This window comes from Erithacus rubecula, assembly GCF_903797595.1.
Source record: "Erithacus rubecula genome assembly, chromosome: 4".
Classification (NCBI taxonomy): Eukaryota; Metazoa; Chordata; class Aves; order Passeriformes; family Muscicapidae; genus Erithacus; species Erithacus rubecula.
Window position 1 is genome coordinate 25,562,401 of NC_136686.1, and position 10,217 is coordinate 25,572,617.

Consider the following 10,217-nt stretch of genomic DNA (forward strand, 5'->3'; position numbering starts at 1 on the left):
CTAAGTTAAATCTTTCAAATTTAACTAATAAATTGATATTTTGCTATTGAATATCCTTGATGAGACCCTTCAGTATTGATAATGAGGCTTCCCAGCCTTAGTTTAACTTTAGGCCAGAACTTATTAATTCATTTCCAGAGCTTCTCAATTACCCAGGTCCAGGAACAAGAAAAAAAAATCTGAAAAATTGTTTAAAAGTATATTTACTTCTTTGCCAGGCATGTAAGCAGCAGAAAGGTCTGGAAATGTTGACCTGAAAAGAAAACAATGGACCCCTGCAGCTATAATCTACTGTGTTTGTTTAGTACATGTTATAATTGGGTGCAATTTGAACAGTCTTGAAGCAAGTCTCCAGCAAGACTGGCTTGAATCTGCTGGCAAATGCTGGGATTGAGTTTGTTTTGGCACTGACCAGCTATACTGAAGGCTAGTACCAGTAAACTTAACTTCATTCATTTACCTTACAACAAATAGGAAAATCTATCACGGAAATTTGTTTATGAAGCTTGTGATACATGCAGTCATTCTGTTCTGACCACAATGCTAAGCATTAGAAAGCTTCACATCACTTGACAATAGAATCAGGCACACAAGAAATCTTAGTCAGAGATTTTATCAGAGTTCTCATCTTCCACCAAATGTTTTCAATCTTTATATTATTCATTTGCATGTATTCGTATTGCAAACACGCCCACCCACAAAAAAGCTCCAAATATCCCCAAAATATCCCCAAATGTCACTGTTTTAATACTCTGAGCAGGTAACAAATGCCATGGCAGCAGTATCCACGTTTTCTACATAGGCAACCAGGCAATGGTGAATTTCTATATTACTCTGATAGCCTATCACAGCAATCAGAAAGTTCCTAGATTTATCTCAGATACAGTTCTTCAACACTAGAGGAACCTGGAAACTATCAGAAAAAAAGAAGAAATTATAGGTAATCACCATGCAGAAGCCACCCAGCTCTATCAGAGACTATCACAAATAAAGTGCAAACAATGGCCTCACTGAAAGCATAACACTGTTTACCTCTTGAGCATAATTTTCAGTCTACTTGACAAACACAGGAGTTTTCCTAATACTGACAGAACATGTGACATTGTATTTTGCTTCCTTAATTTCCTACACTTTCAATAGATGCCAGTAGTCTGACAGTAAAGTAGTTCAAGAATGAAATATGAGGAAATCAGACTACATAGTGATGTAAAACACACTGCTAGCCTAGCAAGTCTTTTAGATAGATATCAAGACCTTCTCACAATACCTAAAGGTCTTGGAGAGAGGGACAGCTTGTGACAATCAAGTATTTGACTTTCAGTAATATCACCACTTTGTCCTGCTTATAAGGATGTATTCTGGCAAGTATTCTAAAGTTCACTGGAGATTCAGATGTCTTCTGCAACATTTGCAGTGTTATTTCAGAAACCAGATTATCACATACGTTTTGCTGGAATCTGATGTAGAGTACAGACACAGAAGAAGCATGAAAGTAATTTCAGCATAAACCTGTCAACACGAGCTTGCCAAGTAATCCCAATGTGAATTCACAAATTATGGTTGCTTCCAAAGTATTATACATAACAATAAAAAGTTCTCTGGTATACATAAAACATATATAAAACATATTTAACCATAAAGTGTTCACAGAACACTTGTTTCCCATATTAGACAATTTATTGTACTCACCTCAATTGAATTAAGATTTTCATCATGTAAATGAGATGACCTTGGGTAAATATCAAGAAGATGAGGAGGATCATCAATATGTGTTCTTCTAAAATTGTGTCTGAGAACTTCTTCATAATCCAAAGTATCAAAGTTGGTTTTCCATAGAAGTACCTGTAAGAAATCTTCATATCAGTAACTATTTGAAGGATATCCAATACTCAAGGCATAACTATTCAGAAAAGTCTGTTATTACTAGTAGATCACTGCATTATAACAATACTGCAGTGATGTCTTAGTCTGAACTCTACTGCAACACAGGCATTTCTCCATTTCAAATATAAAAAATGTGGTTCAGTCTATTTAAATTCATCTCTAAAATATGTCTATAATCACAAAACAAAGCAAACTCCTGTCCCACTGAACTGTTCCAAGTTACTTTTCTACCAGATCAAGGGATTATATACTGTTAAATTTCTGCCCCCCTATAAAGGCCTGCAGGTCTAACAAGCAAGTTGGAAAGAATAAGAGAAATGAGAGAGTTACACAGAACACTAAAACACCTGGTTCCAGTGTTTTAGCAACAGGAATCTCTTTTCTGAACTTTGTCTAATTATGTTCCAGGTAGAAATGATACAGAAGTCATACAATGACCAATTGCAAAAGGTCACAGGATATAGAGGTAGTCCAAAGATATTCTATCCGTTCTAATGAATATTCTGGGAAATTAAATCATAACACACAATGTTGCTCTCTCATGTCACAATATAATTTAAGTAATTTAATTAAGACTAAATGATCTGAACTCCTTCTTTCTTTACATACTAAGGGGAAAAAAAGAAAAAAGGTCTTTTGAGATACTGAGAAGGTACCAAAAGTCCAATGCTGATATCTACAGATACTAACTAAATTAAAGAAAACAAAGAGGGGACTATAATCTAGCTTAAAATTACTTCCCTGTCCAGTCAGTAATATTTTTGATAGACATTAGAAGTATTTTTCAGATATTAATAATTATTAAACAACAAAAAAATCATAGATTTGCTCACAGAAATTCCAAGCACACTATATAATATTTTTAATATATTCCTGAATATCTGCATAACAACGAGCTCATTTCAAGTTCAACATCTTTCATGACTCCCTTGAATCAAAGACCCTGAATATGCACTGGGAGACAGTGCACCAATAAAGGTGAACTCAGACTAACTCAGACATTAGTACCAGTGAAAGGGGGATGCACAGATCTCAGTCAAACTACCTAAACCTTCCTCAGAACCTGCCACTTGTAGGGCTGTTTTCTTTCCTGCTTTCTTTCTTTCTTTCCTCATTCATGTAGGTTCTATTACTTCCATCATTCAGTCCAAAATAAAGTTACTTATTTTTTTTGTAGTTTCCTCTTTTTTTCCAGGCTAATTTTCTGCTGGCTTAGTAATTTTAAGTGTTTCAGCACTGAGTGTAAATAATAGTGTAGACAGGATGCATCTCACCTTTTATCACGGGTGAGCTTTTGAGCTGCTCAAGCTCCAAATATGCTTCATTTTGTTCTTAAGTGAAAGGCCATGTCCCTACATCTTCATTATTACAGATTTAAAAAAAAAATCAGTGAGAGTAAAGCCAGAGTCAAACCACAGAAACATCAGAAACATCCATATGTGCCTTGAGTATCTCAACTACAATGCAAAAGCAAATAGGCAAACCCTAGAAAGATGAATATTTCCTAAAGAAATATTTCCCTTCACACCAAGGCCTTCAGCAGACATGAGTTGTCTCTGCTATACAGTAACTGAATTAACAGCATAGGCTACTCATTTCCAAACAAAGAGGTCTAACTTTGCTCTTTCACATTAAAGGTCTTATGTTTTCCATAGCAACAGGTGAAATAAATTGCCATGTGCACGTATAGCCAAAAATGTGAGGAACACAAACTTCAGAACACTACACTTTGAGATCTTCTTAATTCCAGGAAAGAAGCAAATAGAAACAAAAGTATCCAGTGTTTCAAATATTTAACCTGCTTCTGAAAAAAACTGTCAGCTGGTTCTGCAGCAGCCAGAAACTTGATACAAGAAGCAGAGATACTGGTTTTCCTTCTTTGATGGGAATGTATGGAAAGATCTGTTGTTTGAAAATGTAAATAATACACGTATGAAGGAAGCAGTCTTCCATAAACTTTGAATGTATCACCTGCCTCAAACCCATGCAGTGAACAGACAGTATATTCTGGGTACTGCATGAAGGGTAGAAGATGGTACTTTTATGGCCAGCCTCTGCTCATAAGTATGACATTGCTGATCTGCCAGCAGAACTTTTCCAACAAATACACCCTACAATTACAGTGAACCAACAATCACAGTGAGTTGAAAAATCCCACAACCATCCTCCTGACACACCTGAAAGAAGGCTGTGGACAGGTCAGCAAAACAGGATGTTTGAGAAGTATGTGTGGATACACCAAAAGAAAACTAACACTGAGGAATAAAGTTCTTATGTTTACTATAGATAAAGATATACACCGTGGTAGTCACCCAATGGTGGTTAGCACATTTTAAAACTTAGAAAAGTAAAAGTTGCAGCAAAATAAGTACTCCTCTACCACCAAAACTTTGATAAAAAAGGGGAAAATGTCAACAAACACAGGAAAGCCCATTTTTAAGGTAATTTAAACAGTTATTAGACCTGCTATGACTGCTTTTTAAAGTCAACATTTAACTAAGGAAGTTGAAACAGGACCTTCCCTCTCATATATTCACCATGAACCCATAATACCAAACTGCTGAGGAACATGAGACAGATTTTTTTCCTACTTTCTCCATGCTCTCATGCCCCAGAAGCTCTTTTTTTTCCCCACCAATTTTAGCCAAAGTTTTCCCAGTAATACAACTTAACACCTACAATCACAGAGTAAGGACTTTAAAAGCAGTGAAAACCTAACAAAGCACCTAAAGCTTAATATTAATTGCAAGACAACGACTTTGTTGACACTGAATTGCAACAATTTAAATATTCTTAGTTTATAAAATCCTTCCTTTATTTTAATATGTAAAATAGAAGTGGCTGGTCTTCTCATCATAACATCCAATAGATAGTCTATATAACACACTAGTAGACAGAATGCATGTGAGCAATTAGCATGTTAGTGTGACATACTATATTTAACTCCCATCCATTGTAACAAACATTAAGACATTATATTTAAGGAGACAATACTACAAACCTGAGTATCCATTCCACCTGAGGCAAATTTTTCACCACATTTTGAAAAAGCCACACAAAGTACAGGACCCTGGGAAAAAAAAAATAGCATACAGTAAAATTAGGCTACAGCTGTAATCATGGTATTTTAGAGTAAAACACTGATGCCATTACCTAATTGATTTTTCAATTTTATTAAAATAAGGAACGGTTTTAATGTAGTCAAATTTCTGCAAAACTTGATTGAAAAGTTATATTGCATGTTTTCATAAGATGTTATATTACAATTACAACAATCTGTGCTAGGAAAATAGTAGCATTATCCTTAGATTTTATACTTCAATAGATAAAACTACTGAGGTGCCAAATAACTTGATTTTGAAAATCAAGTGAATTACTAATGAATTCAGAACATGAGCTTTTACTTAACATCAAGTGTGTAATATTGACAGATAAAAAGCATGGTTACAGGTAAAAACTGATGCATTTCCTTAACCACTTGTTGACAAGGTGTATTAATACAACACCTTACTGTCCACGAAATTCGATATGTAAGTTGCAAGATAAAAGACACAATGGTATGTTACTTTCACTTTGTAAGGATACTGAACAACTCAGATCTCCATTTAAAGAGTATTATTGTGCATACCTTGTGTCCATGAAGAGTGTAAATAAGTCTTTCTCCTAAGAGGTCCAGAATCTTAAGGGTACCGTCAGTAGAAGCAGTGATGAGGTAGTTACCAGAAGGATGGAATGATAGACAATTAACCCCTGCTCTGTGAACTGATTTACAGAAGACAATATTCAAAGGCTGTAGATATCTACTAAGAGGATATGTACACTTTATTTCTTTGCTCTTTTCTACTTCCCAAAGAGCTACTTCATTTAAGGGAAAAACAACCAAAGTGGTGGGGCACAGAAGACTCTCCACAGTATTTGTTTAGTTCAGTTCTAAAAATTAAGAGAAGCAAAGAAATAAAGAGGATTCAGATTGTGTTCCTAGGGTTGCTAAACTACAAAGATACTTACAACATGTCAATATAACTTGTTTGTCCACTTTCCCCAGTAAGGAATGAAAATCACACTTAATTGCAAAGAGACCCACTGCAAAGAAAATAAAACAAGCTACATTGTTTTTACCTTTGAAATGCTGCAGTAGCTTGTTTGTTCGAATATCCCATAGTTTCACTGTGTTATTGGAACCTGCAGAAGCTATACATGTTCCACTTGGGTTGAAATCCACAAAAGTTGAAAATCTAAATATAATTAATTAAAACAGATTTATATTGTGTTTCCACAGAAATATTTAGGTGTGTGTATATATATAAAGCCCTCAGTATTAACACTGAGCTGCCACAAACTTGTGTGGAACCTTCATGTATGGAAATTCAAATCAGGCATTTCAAGTAACCAAAATAAGCATAAGAAAACAAGATGTGCATGATAAATCAATCTCACTTTTGTTGAAAATACTATATAATTTATCCAAGTCCAACCTTCAGAGTTTGTGCTAGAGTACAAAGTTCCTAGAAGATAATGCTGCAAAGAATTTGTAAACAACAAGTAAAATAATTTTGTCTAAGAACCAAGTATCTAGCTAAAACAACGTTTTGGACTCAAAAAAGGATGAAGGCAGCCATGAAATCAGCAAAGTACATACATAATATAAATATTCCACTGACTTGATAACTAAAATTCTGGATCCAAGGTGTTTAAGGAAACTTCATATAAGTAAAAGCAATTATTTTTTAAAACTTAAATAAGGCAGATTACTGAAGGCAACAAAATATTATTTTCATCGACAAATGGAAAAGCCTCCAATCCAAGCTTTCTTCTTCTTGAAGCATCAAATACCAAATAGCATTATCAAAATTGAGGGAAAATATGTAAACATTCCAAAATCCAAGAACAATCTCACTTCAGTTTGGATTATCTCTTGATTGCTGGAACACAGTTAACCTCTTTAGAAAACATTATATGAATTATTTTACTTCACACGAGTGGTAGAATTATGGTCTCTTTTCAGATTTAACATATATAGATGTTAACACTACAGAACATTGAATTAATGCCATTAAAATTACACTATTACATTTCTCCCTTTTTTCTAGGAAAACTTACCCTTCATAATCTGAGAAGCTATTAACACAAATTTTATCTCTTGTATCCCAGATGAGAACAGATTTGTCCTCACCACAAGATGCTATTAATCTTCCATCAGGTGAAAATCTGGAATGCAAAAGTGTATACATTACTTAATAACTGATTGTGCCTAGATTAGCATTAGAGACATAAGCAGCTAAACACCAGAACCTGTTTGAAACAAGGTTGCATAACATTTGAACTTCTAGTATTTCTCATGGACTAATAAAACTGAAAAGAAAAGCTTCTCCCTCTAGTCCACTCTGCCCCATTTCACAATCAACTACAATTAAATACAGAGCCATAAGCAAAACAAAGAGGTGGGGCTGGGGGAAGGTATCAACAGCCTAAGGATGCCACTTCAGATGACAAAGAGATTACTATAGAAAACTATAGTTAAAAAGACAAATAGGCCATGGTAGAATCTTGTGTTCAATGTTAACCTATATTTATGTTCTCTGAGTTCTTTCTAAACTTACCAATAATGGGAAAAGCATTCCCTATTATTCCTAGACTAGCAGACTAGGTTTTTAAACAGGAAAACTGACTTGTCTATTACTTCCTTGGGCACTTTTATTTCACTTATTGAGCAACTGCACAATGACATTAAAAAACTGTTCAAGAACTTTCACATATGATTCCCTACAGCTTTCCCTTTTCTTTTCAACAGTCAGACACTTTGAAACTTTGTAGGGGTCTACACTTCACCACTGTTAAATTCCTTTCTCAGGAGGCTTAGATCAGGCCTCTCTTAGCTGCAGATTTTCCATTTATATGGAGGAAAGGAAAAATTAAAAAAAAAAAATAATCAGCAAACAATCTTTTCTTGTCTTTAAGGAGCTGTCCTGTCTTTAAAGAGTATGAATCCTAACTTGCAGTCCAAAGGCTATTTATTTTACCTTTTCCAGTTATGTAAGCTTAACTCATCTGGATTCATGACCATTCTTTAATGCCATCACTATTCCAAGAATAGTTGAGAAAACCCCTACAACACATGATAAATCTAGAAAGGAGCACTAGGAAATAAGTCAATACAACAAAAGACAAAACAAAACTGGGGAAAGACAGGATACTGACTGAAAATAAATACAGAAGACTCCATTTCTTCTTTAATGCAATAGAATGAACACAGCAAGTGATTTAGTATGTACACATATTAACATAGAGCAAGCTTTCATACTTCAACTAGGAGATCTATACAAAACTTGTGTGCACGAGGTTCATTTATTAAAATTTAATTATTGGTGAGAGATGATTATTTGTCATTCACAAACTTTTCTTCTCTTATTTCTACCCTGGGATATAAAACCCCCCTTGTTAGGAATTCTACTTCACCAAGAGAATAAAAACAACACTTACTTGGCACAGCGAACCCAACCAGTGTGTTGGAATAGAGTAAACAAAAGGCGCTGATGGCAAACGCTCCATACTTTTATTAATTTATCATTGGATGCTGAAACTACAGAGTAGCCATCATGGGAGAAGCTCACACTCCGAACAGATGCTGTATGACCTTTCAGCACTGATGATTCTCCATGACTAAGGGTGGTGGGGGGAAGAAAATGAAACAAAACCCCAAATACGAAGTCAGAAATCACAATTATATTGTTAGCATATTTAGAATCTGACTCAAACGAAAAAGCAGTATACAGAGGCCAAATCTTAATGCCACTGTTACATTTTTATTTACTTAAATATTATTAGAATAACATTCTTTAAGTTCCATTTAACAATGACCAATTTTACAGAACAGTGCAATTAAGTAGCAGCATTGGCCTTTAGTCTTCTTAGCATTTGAAAGAGAATTTTTTTACATAGTAATCTATAAAGCGCTTGAAAGTTCAAGTAACATCAGTCTTAAGAGCATAATGAATAACTCATAATTACTACTACTCAAGAACAGTCTGATAAGGCAAGTTAATTAAATTTCTTTCCCAAAAACTACTGTTTTCTTCATCACTTGTCTCCCCAAAATGAAGTGCAGCCATGCAATCCTAATTAAAATGTAATCTTTAAACCAGAGAAATATCATGAAGCACACATGACCTCTGAGTTGTTATATTTTTCTTTGAAACTACAAAACATTCAGAAAAGAACAAATACAGTAAAGAATTGTGCTGCTTTCAGTCCCCAGTCTCTGCTTCTGTCAAAGCCCAGGCATGCAGGAAGGAAAAAGAAACTTGTGTAAAACCTCCAATATTCACACTGCACAATAACAGAGCACGTATCCAGCACTGCTCAGTTATACTCACATGCAAGGAATCCACAGCCTGACAGTGTGATCATGAGAAGCTGAAGCCAGCACCTGCCCATCAGGTGAGTAGTCTACACTCGTCACTGCTTCCGCATGGCCTTCAAACCTGTAGGCTCTGCACTGCGTCGACAGATTCCACAATATGAGAAGCCTATCCACAGAGCAGGTAACTGGCAAGAAGTAAAAGATATCAGCAGTCTGCTCACTGTTTTTATAAAAGTCAGACATAACAACTATGGATTTGGATTCACCAGAGAACTTAATGGGTATTACAGGGAGGGAGGAGTTATTAGGTATGAACAGATACTTAGACTGAGCAGAAGCCTGGTAGGGAGTAATGCCAACACCAAGCTTTCAGAAGGATGTCACAAGACTGGGAGAAGTAAAGGATAATTCTTACAGGTAGCTCTCCCACATACTAAGCCAACTGGCTTACAAGTACTTTGAAGATAGAGAGCAAAATTTTTAAAGCCAAATATCATGCACATCACTAAGTATAAATCCAGATTTGGTTTTACCAAATCCTAAGAAGAATACACAAATTCTTTAGTAATCTCATTTTGATCTCTGAGATGGAACTTGTTTCAATCATCATGTGCTTAACTCCAAAAAAATCATGCCAAACTAAACTCAAGACATGACTGCTAAAACTTCCGATATCTACACTTGAGTGAAGATATAGATATATGGTAATTCTATAATCCTATTTAATTACCAGTTTTATAATACTAACATTTGTCTAGTTCAAGAAAGAACATAAAGTTGTCAGTCTGAAAACAGAGCACATTTGAGGGTCCTTTTTTTTGCAGTCATTGTACAGGTGAACCATACTATCTACAGCCAAAAAGACAAACCTAACTTTTACCAGAGCTTGATCCCTTTCAGGAACCTATAAGAAGCAAAGACAATAAGCTAATTAAACTGGTACATGTGATTTCCCTATTGCTACCATCTTCAC

The 10,217-nt window shown here is 35.1% G+C and overlaps 2 protein-coding genes and 1 long non-coding RNA gene across 6 annotated transcripts in view; 1 reads left to right on the plus strand and 2 right to left on the minus strand.

The window, feature by feature from the left end:
* Window positions 1–10,217, plus strand: part of LOC306800726 — a 599,049-nt gene that overhangs the window by 450,568 nt on the left and 138,264 nt on the right. The window lies entirely within an intron of this gene.
* The window catches only part of GALNT4 (polypeptide N-acetylgalactosaminyltransferase 4), a 372,781-nt gene that overhangs the window by 355,649 nt on the left and 6,915 nt on the right, over window positions 1–10,217 (minus strand). The gene's annotated exons all lie outside the window — the stretch shown is intronic.
* Window positions 1–10,217, minus strand: part of POC1B (POC1 centriolar protein B) — a 48,484-nt gene that overhangs the window by 30,866 nt on the left and 7,401 nt on the right. For 2 of the 4 annotated variants that reach the window (XM_079303022.1, XM_079303021.1), the window contains exons 3-9: window positions 9,258–9,429; window positions 8,365–8,544; window positions 6,985–7,092; window positions 6,004–6,119; window positions 5,513–5,646; window positions 4,886–4,954; window positions 1,690–1,842 (exon numbers count right to left, since the gene is read on the minus strand). In XM_079303022.1, the coding sequence (XP_079159148.1) occupies window positions 1,690–1,842; window positions 4,886–4,954; window positions 5,513–5,646; window positions 6,004–6,119; window positions 6,985–7,092; window positions 8,365–8,544; window positions 9,258–9,429 (932 nt within the window). The remainder of the gene's footprint in view (window positions 1–1,689; window positions 1,843–4,885; window positions 4,955–5,512; window positions 5,647–6,003; window positions 6,120–6,984; window positions 7,093–8,364; window positions 8,545–9,257; window positions 9,430–10,217) is intronic. The other 2 variants (XM_079303024.1, XM_079303023.1) reach the window with 1 other exon arrangement.